At 34.0% G+C, this 17,989-nt stretch overlaps 1 protein-coding gene across 2 annotated transcripts; it reads left to right on the top strand.

The window, feature by feature from the left end:
- The first annotated feature begins 8,573 nt into the window (after positions 1–8,573).
- Positions 8,574–17,688, top strand: LOC127073859 (DDT domain-containing protein DDR4). 2 transcript variants are annotated; one of them, XM_051015098.1, is made up of 13 exons: positions 8,574–8,820; positions 8,998–9,527; positions 9,610–9,720; positions 11,853–11,939; positions 12,042–12,079; positions 12,159–12,240; positions 13,086–13,192; positions 13,307–13,472; positions 14,674–14,766; positions 14,921–15,044; positions 16,047–16,089; positions 16,198–16,398; positions 16,479–17,688. In XM_051015098.1, exons 2-13 carry the CDS (start codon positions 9,147–9,149, stop codon positions 17,269–17,271), a joined length of 2,226 nt encoding a protein of 741 aa, XP_050871055.1. In that variant the 5' UTR covers positions 8,574–8,820; positions 8,998–9,146; the 3' UTR covers positions 17,272–17,688. The 2 variants fall into 2 exon arrangements, with proteins under 2 accessions (XP_050871055.1, XP_050871056.1); XM_051015099.1 differs by lacking the exon at positions 8,574–8,820 and having other exon boundaries at positions 8,878–9,527.
- The last annotated feature ends 301 nt before the right edge of the window (positions 17,689–17,989 follow it).

Genomic DNA, 17,989 nt, shown 5'->3' on the forward strand with positions numbered 1-17,989 from the left:
TAAAAAAGAAATTATTTTAGAAGCTCATATGGACTCTGAATGTGTTTCCAAGAGATATCAAACACCTTTTAAAAAATTCCCAACAAAGAACATAAATAGAAGCAAGATAGCTTTGACGATCTATGGAATTATCCTTAGCTGGGATTTTTAAAAAGAGTCAGAAGCTTAAACAAAAATGCAAGAATCTGAAACAGGTTCATGTAGTCGATTCTGAAGCTCATTTGGTTATATATCTACAATCCTTAAGTTTTTATGATAACAAAGTATAGAGATCAATTTTGCACTCTAATAGTTTGATGAGTGTGCAAAATCTGAAAAAGGCAGATGCTGGATAAAGCAAACTATAAACTAGCATGATAATGGATAAAGCAAAATATGAACAAGCCAAACGCTGAAGAAAGCTGAATAAAATAGACTATAAACTCTAGATAAAGAGACTATAGACTCTTGGTAGAAAGACTCTGGATAGAGAGACTCTGGACTCTAGACACCATCTGATTCTGAACCAAAGGTAGAATACAAAGAAGTTCTAAACTAATAGTCAACTCTGGATATCAAGTCAATGCTTATAAAGTAAATAGTCCAGATGTACTCTAATAAATTCAAGCCTCATATTTACTAGACTATGAAGTCTATCTTCAAGGCTAGGAACTTTGATCAAGCTTCAAAACATCTCAAACATGAAGCCAATGATTTAGAGAAAAAAGAATGAATGAATATTCTAGAATATAGTACAATTTGAGCAGCGGAATCAAAAGGACAGATACATTGATATTCTCAAGGACTGTACTACCAACGACTATCAAATATTTTCTCTCCACTATCCACGATCTACGACTCAACCTCGTACCACTATTAAAATTATGGAATTGAAGAAGTTTCCAATTCTATCATACAATTGTATTATTCATCATCTATATAAAGAGGACAATATAATTGTGAAAACATAATGAAAAACAACGATCAATATACGAAGAACTTGATTTGACGAAACATATATACAAATGCTGAAAGAAGTTCAATAGAGAAAATCAATATCGAGAAAGAGAAAATAGAGAATAACACTCATCACTTTATTTCATATACTCTTAAGTGTAAAGTTTATTTAACACTGTGTGTATCTTCTTATTTAGAAGCAATATTGTAAACACAAGCCTTGTATTTAACAGTTGTAAAATTCCGTGAGGGACTGGGTGTTAGTCTGTAGCCTTAAGAAGTCATTGATGAGTGGTCTTTGAGTTGTAATTATTTAAGTGACTAAGTTTAGTTAGAATCCTTGAGAATTCATTGACGGGTGGTCTTTGAGATGTAATTAGTTTGATTATTAGATTAAGTTTTGTTGAGAAGGAAAAAACACTCTAACAAGTGGGCTGGACTAACCTAGTTAACAGTGAACCAGGATAAAAATACCTTGTCATTTTTATCTTTGTTGCTATTATCTTTGGGTTGCGAAATATATAATATTGGAAACCCAATTAAATCCCCCATTTATTGTGTTTCCTGAACCTTCAGTTGGAATCAGATCTCTGGTTATGGTATTGACTCTTTTGTGTCAAACACTTAACCATGTCAGATAAAGATCCATATTTTGAAACACAAAATGGCACATGCAAACAATGATAAAGATCATTATTCTGACAAACCTCCAATATTTGATGGAGAGGAGTTTGACTATTGGAAAGATAGAATCGAAAGTTTCTTCATAGGTTGTGATGTGAATCTATGAGATATGGTAATAGATGGTTACACACATCCTGCAGGTGCAAATGGTACAGAGTTTGAAAGAATAAAAATGAATGAGCAACAAAAGAAGGATCACAAGAATCATCATAGATTCAGAACTATACTGTTGAATTCTATTTCCTATTCAAAGTATAAAAATATTACAAATAGAGACTCTGCTAAGTCTATATTTGATTCTTTGAAAATGACCCATGAAGAAAATAAGAAAGTTAAGGAAACGAAGGTCTTGCCTTTAATCCATAAATATGAAGCCTTCAAAATGGAAGAAGATGAAATGATTTAGGAGAAGTTCTCAAGATTTAAAACTCTTGTAGCTTGATTAAAAGTTATGAATAAGAATTATACCACTTAAGATCACATAAAGAAAATCATCAAAAGTTTGCCAAAGAAATGGAGTCCAATGGTGACAACACTTAAGATGTCAAAGGATTTGAACAACACGATTCTAAAAGAACTTATAAGTTCTTTAAGGAGTCATGAGATTAAGCTTAAAGAAGATGAGCCCCATAAGAAAGTAAAGTTTGTGGCTCTAAAGTCTTAAGGCAAGTCTGAAAAGGCTAGAGATCTTCAAGCTGAATAAGAAGAGTCTAAAGAAAGCTCTAAAGAAGAGGAAGAGTTGTCCCTTATCTCCAAAAGGGTCAACCAACTCTGAAGGCAAAGACAAACGAAGTTCAGAGGCTACAGAAGAATAGGTGGACGATCTGAGTTAACCTTTGTGCAAAAGAAGTCTGAAGCTGACAAGAATGCTACCTCATTTGAGTGAAAAGATCCTGGACATTATAAGAATGAGTGTCCCAAACTCAAGTTTAAAAAGAAATTCTTCAAAGAGAAGAAGAAGGTTCTGATGGCAACCTGAGATGACTCTGAATCTTCAGAAGATGACTATAAAGAAGAGAAGGATAACATGGCTCTGAAAGCTAGCACTGAAGCATCAGAATCAGGATTATATTTAGAAACAAACCTAGACTCTGACAAGGTATTTTCTCATCTCACTTGTTCTGAAATAAAATTCTCCTTAGCTAAGATTCTTGAAAAGAGTCAGAAGCTTCACCAAAGATACAAGAATCTGAAACAGATTCATGTAGTCGATTTTGAAGCCCATAGTGAATTTTTGGAAAAAATCCATTTTAAAAGAAAGAGTCAGTAGTTTAGAAAAATAAACCTATGCCCTAAAAAGAAAGAGTGAAAAACTTAAAAAAGAAATTATTTTAGAAGCTCATATGGACTCTGAATATGTTTCCAAGAGATATCAAACACCTTTTAAAAAATTCCCAACAAAGAACATAAATAGAAGCAAGATGGCTTTGACGATCTATGGAATTATCCTTAGCTGATATTTTTAAAAAGAGTCAGAAGCTTCAACAAAAATACAAGAATCTGAAACAGGTTCATGTAGTCGATTATGAAGCTCATAGTGAATTGTTGAAAAAAACTCCATTTAAAAAGAAAGTGTCAGTAGTTTAGAAAAAGAAACCTCTATCCTTAAAAGTAAGAGTGAAAAACTTGAAAAAGAAATTCTTTCATAAACTCATATGGACTTTGAATGTGTTTCCAAGAGATATGAAACATCTTTTCAAAATTCCTAGCAAAGAACATAGATAAAAGCAATATGGATTCAATGATCTATGGAGTTATCCTTAGCTGAGATTCTTGAAAAGAGTCAGAAGCTTCAACAAAGATACAAGAATCTGAAACAGGTTCATGTAGTCGATTTTGAAGCCCATAATGAACTGTTGAAAAAAAACTCCATTTTAAAAGAAAGAGTCGGTAGTTTAGAAAAAGAAACCTCTGCCCTAAAAATCAAGAGTGACAAACCTTGAGTTGATAAGACCTTGGGGAGAATGAACCACAAAGGAACCAAAAATATATTGGTACCACAGACCTTGTTTTGATGTCAACTAATTGTGAGAAAAACACAAGAAGAGGAGTTGAATTGTGTTGGATTTTCTTAAACTTTTTCTTCTTTTACTTATAATTGATCTTAATCATATTCTGAACACTCAGTTCAGAATATGAATCAGAGTCACTCAGAGTCTGAACTCTTGACCATCTTTATCAGACTCTACAACAAAATCTAACTCAAAGGTAAACAAATGATAGCAGCAGAATATAGTTCATAAACAAGTAAAGTAAAACAAGAAACATAATCAGTTATCCTGGTTCCTCTTACAACTTGAGAGTAGTTCAGTCCCCTTGTACTTCCAAGGAATGTCCATTATAACCAAACTAATTACAAATGCTCAAGCATATAAGCAATAGACTTTTTTGTTCATACATACAAGTATAAGACTTACTTGCTCAAACAAACAAGCTTAATACTTCATTGCTCTAGAACTCAAGCTAAAAAGTTCCTTTTCTTAAATACACAAGTAAGATAATTCAAATGCTCAAGCACACAATCAAGAGACTTCTGAATCTATAACAATTTGTTAAGAGATTTGGATAAATACTACACTTGATATACAATCATAGGTCTAGACAAAATAAAACTTAGAAAGACGCTAAGACTTAAGAACTTCTAAAATATACACAATGTTAATATGTTCTAAGTCTTGCAATTTTGACAGAGTAGTTTCTCTTTGAATGTCAATGTTCAGAGTCTGTAGCAATGTGTTGTATTATAACTTGGTAGTCTTCTTCTTCTGACCTTCTGCTCCTTATACATAGAAGGAGAAAAGAGACGTTGAAGACTTTCACCAAAAGATTGGATAACCTTTGTACTTGATTATACACATTAAACAAACACCTTTATGCAAGAGGAATTATCCGTTGAAGCTCAGACAACCAAGAGAGAGATTTTTCCTTAGGTCCTCACATGATCAAAAGGCTCTGAGTATGTTAGAGTTTCCTTGATTGAAGAGACTCCACTTTATAAATTGACTATATTCAGACTTCACTCTTTAGAGGGTGATCACATCAAAATCCACTTCTTGGCTCCTAAAGCTTCAGAGTTTGGATCACCAGAGACTGACTTTCTTCAGAGTTGACTTCTTCATAGTCTGTATCTTCCATCAGAGCCAGAGTCTTCAATAGGGATCTTCAGAGTCAGAGCCTGATCTTTAGATGCAAATTCCTTAATCTTCTTTTTATATATTCTTAATCATATAATCCTGCATCCTATAACAAGTGTTAGACGACCCAATTGTTCTTTAAATACTTTTTTATCATCAAAACTTAAGGGATATGGTGTCAACCAATTTTATTCCAACACTTTAAACAAAGTTCCTCCCCCAAACTCCTTCTTGAAGTTAGCATACAAATGCCTAAGACAAAATATGTGTTCAAATTTTGGATACTACTCCTAAAAAACTTGAACCAAACCCTTTTAATAATAAGAAAGTCATTTAGCTTAAGAACATAATAAATGAGGTAAATAACATAGTTAGTACAAGCAAGACTTACCTTTTTCTAGTCAGAAATGAAACACCATCTAGTTTCGCTAATGTATTCAAATAAACAACTTAATAAACCAGCTTCAGAGTCCTTGATATTATTCTCAACAACTCAAAAAGCAACAAACAAATATTAATTATTAGGATCTATCCCAACATCAATTAGTAATATTCTACCTTATTTTTGCTTTAGATGACATCCATCTAAACCTATAAGTGATTTGCATGCTTTTGTCAAAGCCTTTTTTGTCACATCAAAACATATGTAACACCTTTCAAACCTTGGTTGCAACCTTGGTGTTGGACAACCAATGCTGAGCTTAAAAGTGTTTCATGATGAAGCCCTCCTTAATTCAACACCATATGACCATAACAAAGCTATATTTCTTGCTAGAGCCCCCTTCAATAATTTGTCTAGTAAGATACTTTACCTTAAAATCTCTACAACCAGAGATTTCAATTGCATACCATAGCCCCACATTTACTACGACCTCATTTAACTTCACCTTGGTATTGTTCTTTAACCTATCAAAAATCACTTTTATAACCTAATATGCTTTGACACTTTTATTGAAGAATTGTCTTCCACATTTGTGTTTGTGAAACACTTTCTCAATCCTAAATGTTTTGGAGGTTAAAATTCCAATGCACAAGACAATGTAGTTACAATATTTTGTGTGCTTATAGACCACCATACACCTATTTGCATCATTTTTTCAAATCTGACATCCCTATCATTCAAGATATTATGCTCTAGTATAACATTATTGAACTATTTCAATGAGAAAAGTTTCATTCCAACCCTAAAATTAAAGAGCATCTTCTTCATTGAACCCAATTACACTAGGTTTATCATCACAACTGTCGTCATCTGCGCTGCTGTCAAGTTCATAGTCATATATTTTTCTTCAATGATATGTTCCATATCCATCTCTTGTATGATAAAGACATTGTTGCATGGTTTACTTGTGGCATCACTATAAACAACATGTGTAACTCTAGGTTGACCTTCATTAACACCTTCACCAAAACCTTCATCAAAGCTTTCATAAAAACCACTCATCCTATCCTCTTCATTATAGTCAAAACGTATACCCTTCCATAAATTCATCACTTGATTCACTAGAATTATCAAACTTTTCATCATATTTTTCCCTTTATTTTCTTTCTAATCCTATCTCTAAATGTGTCATATCCTGTAATTGGTTTTAGCTTAATAAATATTTCAACTTCATAATCATTTTCAAATGCAAACACAAATAACTCAATTGCATCTCCATCATTCTTAAAGTGTTTTAAATCTCCGTCTAAACTACCACCATCATGTTTATACCATCACAATCTCAACATCAAACTCAGAGTCAATCCCCTTGATCAAATCACATGCTTCAAGATATGACCAATAATTTGGATCTTGTCCACTATATACACAAACTTTCCCACCCTCATATCTTAAGTTAGAGTCTTTTACAAAAACCACGGTGTAGAACACCACCTTAAATAAACCCATGTCTTGTACATTACACTTAAGGTCAAATTTGTTCAAATTAAGTCAAACACGGTATATTCAAACATACAGTCAAAATATAGATAAAACACGACCCATATTATACGGTATGCAGTATAAATACACTTAACACACAATTAAAATATGCCCCACATTAAACAATCATGACTTAAATTGCTATATATCAAACATTCCTAATGGGAAACATGTGGTACAACACACACATAAAAGTGATGAATAAAGAAGCCCTGAAATAATATTCAACAAAAAATAACAAATTGAGTAAATAAGCAGAACAACATGAATTGCAATGTGAAAGACCACAACAAGACCATAAGATACAATTTGAAAATGTCTCAATGAGACAAACACAAGCTTTCAGTAACCTCAATGGGACCACTGTACCAATAAAGCATCATTTTTCCCTTTTCTTCGTAAACAACTACAAACCACAAGACACTAAATGTTTGCTGATGCAACGATTCGAACAAGCTAAACAAATGAGACACCAATGAAGTATAGCTAGAAGAAGAGATAGAAGATTCATATATGAAATAAGAGAGTTTTAAATGGTTGAGCTCTTATGACCCTTTAAGAAATAACATTTGATTACTTAATAATAAATTAATTTTATTCCATCAAAATCTATGTTGGCCAAATAATCATCTGCCAAAGTATAAAAATCATGTCACAAAATTATGTCACATGTTCTTCAAAGTCAGTCTCCATTAGTGGAAACTAATGGAATATACCAAATATATGGACGAAAAATATTTAGAGGACCATTCGTCGAAAGAAATTTTTATAAGGACTAAAATTGAATTGTGGTCTAATTATAGGGACTAAAAACATATTTAACCCAAGAAAAATAATAATTTAGAAATATTAAAATAAAACTGAAGATAATTTTATAAATATAATAATTTTTTAAACATAAAAAATTTCATTCATTCCCCCTCCGTCCTTTCTTATTCTTTCATAAAATTTAAATCAAACATATAGATTTAAAATATTCCTTCTACCCTACTCCATCTACCTCGAACTAAACAAATCATTAGATTTAAATTTCTACAGATCTCAAATGAAGCATGAAAATATTATTAAAAAAAAATTAAATTAATAATTTATTTTTAAAATAAGTTTAAAGAAAATCCTGATTGGATTATAACTAATCCCTATTCATCAAAATATTTTACCAAATCATTAAAATAGTAAGGTAGATTGAAATATGAGATCAAATGTTTGAAGTTTTAAAAAGAGAAGAACCAAAATCAAACATTTTAAAAAGAGAGAATCTAAATTACAAATGGATTAAAATAAGATGTCAACATTGCATTTAATGAAAGTTAGGGCAAGATACATAATTTCGTTATCAATTCAAATTTAAGTATAAATATATTTTTTGATTTGTTTTTTGAGTTGAGGTGAATTTCAAAAGCTCATTAGAAATGTTGATAAAACATAAATTAAATTTAAAATATTGTAAGATATGAAGCAACTTCTTAAATTACTCTTTATTAATAAAAAAAAAGTTATTTTAGTGAAATGTCCAATTTGAAGATAGAATGTTTGTGAATATTGACATCCATTATGAATTATGAGTGAACTTATGAGCTATATATGTTGCCATGTTTACCTTGTGGAGATATATATAAGCACTAGAGGAGGGGTTGAAAAACATCTATAAATAGTAGTCCTACAAAAGAAAGTACAAGTATTTATTGCTTATGAATAAATGAATTTAGAATTTTAAAACCCCTGTTTACAAAGACGAGACACGGTTAGGGTATTAAGCTGCTGATAACCTCAACATGTACTGACACGTACACTCCATTGTCAAAACATACATAAGCTGAAACACACATTCATATTTTGTGTCTGTGTGTGGAAGGAAACACACATACATACACATTCATGTTGCTAATAAAACTTGTCTTTCCAACATTCAATATAATACAAGTACTAATGATCATCGAAACACATAACCCATCATGATGATTCATGAGATGAGAAGTAGCCTTTTGTTATGCCCCACCACATACACACAACATCTTACTTACATTACATACACACAAACGGTCAAAAATCTTTGTGGTAAAAAAAACACAAAAACAAAAACATAAGATCCAGCAAAAGGAGAAACTTTACCCAGTGAAGGCAAATCTAACTTAACTTCAGGTTGTGCCACTGTCCTCTCTCTTTCAACAATCACCACCATTCTCTTCCCAGATTTTCTTTTTTTTCTTTTCAATTTCATTTTTATTATTATTTTTATTATTTTTAATATTATTATTATTATTATTATTATTATTATTATTCATAGATAGGGTTTTATTTTTTCCCTTTGTATTTCAGGGTTTGAATGAAATTGGACCCTTTGGTCCCTTCCTTTTCCAATCTTCTTCCTCTTTCTTTCTCTCTCTAATCCAATCCAAATGCTAACAACCCCGTGATCCTCTACATGTGATCTCACCATAACTTCCATAAACCCTCTTTTTCACATCATGTCTAACGGATCTCCCTCCTCCCTTCCCGCCGACCACCGATCATCACCGTCACCTGAACCAGATTCCAAAACTCACATCGCCGATGTACCTAAACAGGAAACATCCGTTGCTCCTCTTCCGCCGACCACCAGAAGCAACCGCCCTTCCCGAGCTTGCACGATTCGCGCCGCTTCCAGAAACTATTCCTCCCAGCCGGTAATCGAACGGAAGCCGAAGAAAGAGCAGCGACGGGAGGAGCCGGAGGAGTCTCCTCCTCCGCCGCAATGCAGTAACAGTAAGATTGTTACGCCGCTTGTGGAAACGCCGTCTGAGTCACAGCTCTCGCGGTGGAACTTGCGGTCCATGTGGGAGTTAGCTTCCGTACTCAATTTCTTGAATGTGAGCTTCAAAGACATGATTTCTTTTTGTGTGCGTTTGTTTTGAAAAGGTTTTTTTTTTATGGTGTACTTTGTTGTTGCAGTTGTTTAGGCCTCTGTTGAATATCTCACTTGAATTCTCTGCCGAAGAATTTGAGACTGCTCTTCTTAATCCCAATGACACTTTGTTTTACATTCACATGCCTCTGCTAAAGGTTGGTGGTGCTTTTTCTATGAATGTTGCTTTTACACTTTGTAAATTTAGTTTGTGTACTACTACTTATTGTTAATGTTCTATGGGGATGCTTCTTTGCTTTCTTTGTTGAGTTTTGCCACTTTGCAATTTTTCTGCTTTCTAAATTTTGTCATATTGAATTGCAAGCTCTAGTTTCATAAGATGGTTTTATTGTATACTTGACTATATGAGAAATTTTGGAGTTGTGAAGTGGGTTTTTTTATATGCTCATTGATTGGATGTTGGCAAGTGGATAACACACATTTTGCATTGCTCTTGGTAATTATTGTTCCAAGCATAAATGCAGCCATGTGGTTTGAGGACGTGTTTATTACTAAGGCGACGGTTTGTCTAAATTTTCTACATGAGTGGGTTAAAGGCCGGCGATAAACATAAGGAATGCCCAACGGTTGGGATTTGGGATGTAGCTTTGTTCGTTGGGCTGATTGACTTCTAATTACATTACTGATTGTTGATATAGCATTGAACTTGACAAATACAATATTCTGAGATGGTACTAACTGCTTGTGACTGAATTACACGCTTGAAAGAAATTAATAAGTCAAGATAAGGTACTTGATTGGGAGGTTTTCATTATTAATTATATGTAGACCTTTACTTATTTGGTAAAAGCGATAAGTATGAACTTGCACCATTCCTTTTATCCATGTGAGTGTTAAGTTGGGGACTTGTTGGTTTGTTTGTGATACTCTGATCTAAATGCCCAATTTGCCTTTGAGAAGTAGGAGGTTATCACGTTCATTCCTTGATGTTTGAACTTGTAAGAAGTAAGAACAATAATGATGTGCTGCCTGTATTAAATGGTTACAATTTTGTGAACAATCTGCTCTTGTTTTAAAGCTTAGTCTGTTTTTATCCATAGACTGGCTTTGGCTTTGTTCCTAATATTCCGGATGCAAATCTATCTCAGTGGTAACCAACATTAATCTTGCAAAGGTTAAAATGTATGCTTCGTCATCATGAGTGTATAAAGAAAAGGCTAAGATTTAAAAATTCTTGAAACTTTGGCTACATGCGTCTTCTTTATACCGAATTATTATCTAAAGGTTTTTCACATGAACTATTGTCACTAGAAGATTCAACTATAACGTAAAAGTATACATTGAAATGTTTGAAGATTTAGCACTTCAATGAAATTCTTGCATTTCAGTGTCAAAATGATTATAATGGAGGCAGGATATTTAATTGGTCTTCCCGAGATGAACCTATCAGTACAAATGATGCCTGACCTTTTTTTTTATAGAAGTTTGTTTTTAGTTTGAACATTATAACCACAGCTTTCTAGCATTGGTCTCTTAGTTTTGTCAAATAGCGGCCATGGCAGATTGCGGGACTGTTTTTTCCCCAGCCTCTATGACCAATTTTTCAAGGATAGTGGCTTAAAATGACAGATTTTTCGGCTTTCTGCCATGATCAGCCATCCGCAATCAATAATATTGGTCTCTTGTAAGGGGGTGGATACGCTGTTGAGTAGCAAACATTGAGTTAGAGGAAGGTAAAGTCAGGGATGTATGTTTAAACTCATTTTACTTTCAAATCTTGCAAGTGGTGTCTGAAGTTGTTTCAGCTATCATTCTATTGCAATAAACTCTCAATATATATTACTTTAGAAAGTTGCACTTTCTTCTCCCGTGTATGCAAAGCTGCTGATATTAACATCTATTATATACCTTTTGGTAGGCAATCTCTCCTATTAATTGACACTTACGTTTGATGCTTGGATAACCGTATTATGCAGAAAATTGAGAGATTGGTGGCATTGGTCTCTTAGTGTTATCAAATATCGGCCATGGTAGATTGTGGTGGCAATTTCCCCGCTTCGCTATGGCCAATTTGTATATGATGGTGGATGGTGGATTTAGTGGCCTTCTGCCATGGTCAGCCATCTGCTATCAATAACAATGGGGTGATTGTGTTGTTGAGACAAAAATTAAGTTAGAGTAGGGTAAAGTCAAGGTTGCTTGTTTGAATTTGTTTCTACTGCAATGATCTCTCTCAATGTCTATTACTTTTACAAAGTTGTACTTTTTTCTCTTGTGTTTGCAAAGCTATTACTAGTTGGATTTTAACGTTTATTATACTTTTTGGTAGGCAATCCCTCCTATTACACGAATGGCACTCACACGTGATACTTGGATAACTGTATTATGCAGAAAATTGAGAGATTGGTGGCATTGGGTAAGTAGATACTTTTACTGTGTGCTTATATTTAATAATAATAATAATGTGTAGTTTGTTTAAAATTTTCTAGAACTAATAAGAGGATGAAATCAAATGCAGGTTGCCGAGGGGGATCTTCCGATTGTTGCTTCACATGGGTAAATATTCTTGCAATATTTAAATTCCTATAATGTCACTCTATAATTCCCAAGTCTCAAATTATGCGTATCTTGACAGGACGGAGATTGAAGTTTATAAATCACTTGATCCAGCTGTCCGTATTATCATCTTAAAAGCATTATGTGACATTCGTGTTGAGGTACTGTTAATGTTGATTTATCTGTATATTACATCTTTTTATCTTAAATGGGTGAACCTTGAAAGATTATGCATATTCGTGCCATACCCTGAATTAACTGCTATTTTGTTCTGTGCTTGACATTAGCTATTTTTCCCTCTGTTTTTGTTTTGTTGTTACAACAACTCTGTCTTGGCTTATTTTTCATTCCTCTTATCTTTCACTTAAAGCAGTTCTTCTTACTTGTATACTTAATGTTAAGAATGTGTGATTGGGCCTAACTCAACCCTACAAAACCGGTTGATAGAGTGAGGATTGCCCTCATTTATAAACTCATGTTCAGACCATATATTGTCCGATGTGGGACTCTTAACACACCCCCTCACGCCCAGGACTGGACATCTGGAGCGTGGAAATAAATGGTGGGTGGCCCGATAGCGGAAACCATAGTAGGTGGCCCACCGGATCTTAGACGAGGCTCTGATACCATGTTAAGAATGTGTGATTGGGCCTAACTCAACCCTACAAAACCGGTTGATAGAGTGAGGATTGCCCTCATTTATAAACTCATGTTCAGACCATATATTGTCCGATGTGGGACTCTTAACACTTAACAAGGTTGATTAGCATTAATATAATGTCATGTCATGTATTACATACAATCCACATATACTTATGACATGTGATATTTATTTTTCAAGGGCTGATGACGTCTCTGTCTGTTTAGCCCTTCTTATTCTCCAAGGATCTTTTTTTTTCCTTTCGGTTGAGGGTTTAGGAAACATAGCCTGACACGGTCTTACTCTGGTTGTCCCCTTTTCACTGTACCAATGATGTAATGATCAAATCTGGATAATATCTTGCAGCAAGAAGATATCCGAAATTATATTGACAACTCAATTAAACATGGCGCTCCACTTTCAACATTCCGTAAAGAGCGTATTGGAGGTGATTCAAACGGAATCTCTTATTGGTAATATACTTTTGCTTTCCCTTCATCATGGTCAAGATTTGGAATATTATATTATGAAGTTATTGTACTTGTAAGTCTTTATAGTTTTATTCATTTGAAATTTGATTAGTGCAGGTATGAAGATGACCCCGTGATTGGTCATAGGTTGTATAGAGAAATAAGGAAAACTGAAGTGATTCAACCAAGGAAAGGGAGATCAAGAGGTTCCCAGGTTCTTTCTAGTACGTCATATCAGTGGGAAGCAGTTGCAACCAATTTTGATGAGTTTCAAGATGTTTCTGTAAGTTGCTGCTTTAGGTGGTTGATCTATATTCTTCTTAGTTACAACTTTCCATGGGACAGTGAACATGTAGTAATTGTTGGGTTGATTGCTTGGTGTTGGTGTTATAGATTGTTGAGCCAGATAATGAATCACTTAAAAAGTTTAATGGTAAATACATATTAGTCTCGTTTTGTTGGGAACCACATAATTATTCCTAATTTTATTATTAGGAATCCCAACTTATGTTAAAAGCAAACTTTATTAAAATATATAACTGTAATATAGTAGGAATTCCAAATTGCGAATTGTCTATGAATTACAAATATGTTAAATTCATAATTATTTGTCAGACTCTGCTTAATAAATCACAACATCGTGTTTATAATCACCCTAGATTCTTAAAGATTGTAGTATTAATATTTGTTTCATTTCATTATTCAATTTTTCAAAACTGCTAGCTAATAAATCATTAGTCAATGCCATTTCACAAGGCTGCAAATAAACTACTAGCATACTGAAACTATTATGGACATGCTGAAAAAAGTGGCTGAATAGAATTTGACTTAACCTGATTAAAGAAATTATCTGCAAGAATTGTTCATGGGTTCGCATTATTGATTGAAACCTTTTTCTTATGTGCTCAAAAAAACTATATTTCTCTAGAAAGAGAAATTTACTAAAGCTTTCAGAAGTAAGGCAAGTTCAAGAAAAATGACGGCATACCCTTTTGGATGCTATCCTTTTTGATATTGTGGGGGAAAAATACCTTGTGAAAATTATCAGAGAATCTCACCTAATAAATGCCAGCTTGATTTCTGGAAAATTATCGGTTTTAGTGGTTCTAAACAAGGGCTTGCAAAATCTTTTGCAATTTTGGGATATTTTGCTCTCATAAAAACAATAAATCTGTACAACTTTGTTCAGCATGTTTCATAACTAATACCTAACTCAGATGTTTAATGGGGAAGCAATTGTCATGTTCGTTTATTTGATATTCTAGACTTGATCATTGTTATTTTATTTTATACGTAACATTTCAACACGCTGATATTTGTTTGCATCCAGATGAATGGTGTTTCGCCCTTTTTTCTCTTCATTTTTTGTTGTCTTAGGATAAAAAACCAAAGAAAAGAATTGGATACCCTTTCCGCAGCTTTTATTTCAAATTGCGTATGCTTTTTCTATATGAATTAATCAATTCTTTCACCTGTTTATGCAGGAGAAGCTTTTCTCAAGTAAAAACAGAACAGAGACTTCTGTGGGGAAAAAGCTGAAGATAGACATGCTTCCTGAAATTGAGAAAGTTCACAAGGTACTCTAGGGTTGAGAAATCTAACTAGAATTGGTATTCCAAGAATTTAACTCAAAAGTGTGCTGTTTTTTTTGAAAATTAAAAGATTCTTGATTCGTGCTTCTTTAAAGGATCTTAGTCACATTTTTAACTGATACAAAATATCTTCTCACAGAAAAAAGAAAGGTTGCTGAAAAAGCAGCACAGAGAAGCTCTTCTTCTTGATAATTACCTGGTTGCTGACGCGCTTTCTTCTGGGCGTGCACTTCGTGACAGGAAACCTGTGACTTACACTTTCGGTAAGAGCAAACAGTTTGATTTTAACTTGAACCAACATTTTCATGGTATTGGTAGTAGTTGATGCCTATATTACACGAGGATTTGGATTTGACTGGGGACTTTTCCCTTTTTTTCTCATATTCTTTATACCAGTTTTACCATTTAAACTAGTCTGCACTCCTCCTTTAAAATGTTGGAATGTCTCTAAAAAAATCATAATATCTTAATTATATCTTTGATATTTTAGGTTTGTTCTGGAAATGATAGCCTAGTACATGGCCTCATTACTAGGATAATAGGATGATTGGATCAGTTTTTTGTAATGCATTACCATAAAATAATAGAATAGTAGTCTTGACTGGAGTCCTTATTTCCTCTTTTTCCTACCTAAAAGTTGGATTTTATTACTGTTGTTGGGTCCATTTCCTTATATTGTTTGAAAGGACCTGAGCTGGATCCATTAATCCATATCTACATCATGTCTTTTGGGTTAATCTACTGAAACTTTCTGGTTATACCGGCCTATGTGATAAATGTCTTGAATTTTTCCTATCCACGACGGTCAGCCCTTTTCAACATTGTAGGTTTTCTAAACAAAAATAAATTTTTTATATTATACTTGGTTTTGGGTAATATAAGGTGAAATTTAGTGTAATGGTAAGGTTGCACTTGATACCCTATGACATGGTGTTCACTGATTTTAGTTGTAGAAGAAACAACTTCTCCGGTGCTGCCTTGCCCTCCACGATATCACAATGGTCTTAGACTAATGAGTTGGGCTACCTTTTTCTTTTTTAAATCTTGTTGGTTAAATATCCAACAAAGAAAACACGCAACATTGATGGTTAAATATCCAACAAAAAAACGTAACATTGATTGCATCCTACCATCATGGTGGTGATATGTGGCGAGGCAATTAAAAATGAATAAATTTAGTGTCATTTTTGTTTTTGTTTGGATGTGAATCATCTACTATGTGCTTGTTTACACTAACCTAACTTTTGCCACTATTGTCGTTGCAGATGATTATGATCGGTCCATCAATGAGGCAATAAAAGTAACCAAGTAATATGCTAATACCCTTTCTCTCTGTATTTGTGTGTGTGTCGATCAGTCACTCATTCACTCATATTGTGTACTCATGGCATATGTATTTGTTTCCTCCATTGTCAGGCGGAAACAGTCATCCCCAGAGCCTATGCCCAGGAGAGAACCAGTACCAAAGCCTGAAGTTTTGACTAATGGGAACCATGGTCCTTCACATGCTGCACAAGAGCAGAATTTTACTATCTCATCTCCAGAATCACTTGACTCTGATGATGATGATGATGATGATGATGATGAATATGATAATACTGACAATTTGGACCGAAGGTGTGTAGTATTTGTTTCTTCAAAATCTGTTGTGATGCCTTCTATCAAAATTTTGACAAATAGTTTATTTTTAACAACAGTGGTCGTCGAAGAAGGAAACCTAAGCGGTATTCAGAGAATGAGTTTGTTGAAGAAGTATCAGATTATGAGGCAGAGTTTGAAAGTGATGATGATATTGTTGGAGAGGTTGTATATGATGAAGAATATCTCAAGAAACGTAAGCAGAAAAGGAAGCATTCTAGCAGCTCTGAAGGAGATGAAGAATATCAGTGGGATGATGATAATTTAGAAGATGAAGAAGAAGAGGAAGAGGATGAAGACGACGACTCGGCAAGCATGAGTGAGGATAGTGACAAACCCCGCAAAGCCAAACGATTGCCTGGCCGAACTAGGAGGGAAACTAAACTCAGGTCTGTGGGTGAGATTCAATCAAGTCCAAGACGCAGTAAGAGGGCAACTAGAAATCGTATAAATTACAAACAATACGAGTTGTCAGATTCAGAAACCGAGTTCATCAAACCCGAGAAATCTAATGCATCAGCTGATCATTCAGATCCCAGTGAGAATGAAAATGAGAATGCAAACGAGAATGATAATGAGAATGGGGAATATATGGTGGAAAGTGAAGATTCAGATAGCGTTGAAGACGAAGATCAGGAAATGAAAGTAGACGAGCCTGTCAGTGTTCCTTACCCTGCAGTAGAAGAGAATGAACCAAATCAGCCTCCTGAAAAGTCAAGTAGTCCTCCCGGTCAAGATGAAGTCGAGGGCACGGGAAAGAGACGCTTCCTTGATTTGAACGAGCTTGCCCCTAGTCCTGGATTTGATGATGGTCCAAATACAATAATGAAAGACGAAGACAATGATTACTGAAGCTTCTCCCTCTTCTGTATGAGTGCAGGGATTATAGTTTTCTATCTATCAGGGAAGAAGCCTATGTGTGTGATAATAGAATTATAAATTTTGTTATAAGCCCCAGAGGAAGTTATTAGCAGGTCTCCTCCTATGGCATAATCTGAGCAGCCGCCGGTGCATGATTTACCGCCAGAAACAGTGAGTATGATAAGCTATGTAGATTAGTTAGTTAGTTATTTTTTTCTTCTTCTTCCAGAGGGTCCATCAAAATGAATGAGAAATTGTTTCGGGTTATTTATTTAGCTCATCCAATCTATGTACAATAGTTGTTAACAGGTACTGTAACTTTAAAGAGAAGCGGCTTTCAGATTATAAAACCCTGTAGTTCTCTTTCTTGAACTCTGATCAGCATGAACATAAGCACATTTCAGTTGACATTTTTTCTCTGCATATTTTGATCTGGTTAATGAAACTGCTAGGGAGGACTGAGGATCTTTTAGTTTCTATTAAAAACTCAACATTAGTAAGAAATGATGGATGATAGTGATAATCATGTATGCCCAATGAGTTGATTTGGTATTGACTAGAAAAGAAAACAAGAGTTGATGTTGTATTCTTTCAAATGTATATTAAAAGGGAATTGCTTTTCCATTCTTGTGAAAAATTAAAAATATCTTTAAAATTCATAAATTCATCTCCGGTTGCATTCTATCCACTCACAATTGATTTGTTTGAG

The sequence above is a fragment of the Lathyrus oleraceus genome, chromosome 4, assembly GCF_024323335.1.
Source record: "Lathyrus oleraceus cultivar Zhongwan6 chromosome 4, CAAS_Psat_ZW6_1.0, whole genome shotgun sequence".
Classification (NCBI taxonomy): Eukaryota; Viridiplantae; Streptophyta; class Magnoliopsida; order Fabales; family Fabaceae; genus Lathyrus; species Lathyrus oleraceus.

What these genes read in the sequence shown, in the direction of transcription:
- LOC127073859 (XM_051015098.1), top strand. Translation starts at nt 9,147, where the DNA reads ATGTCTAACGGATCTCCCTCCTCCCTTCCCGCCGACCACCGATCATCA. An exon ending in TATGTGACATTCGTGTTGAG is followed by an intron (nt 12,241 to 13,085) that starts GTACTGTTAATG and finishes AATATCTTGCAG; the next exon opens with CAAGAAGATATCCGAAATTA. An exon ending in TCAAACGGAATCTCTTATTG is followed by an intron (nt 13,193 to 13,306) that starts GTAATATACTTT and finishes TGATTAGTGCAG; the next exon opens with GTATGAAGATGACCCCGTGA.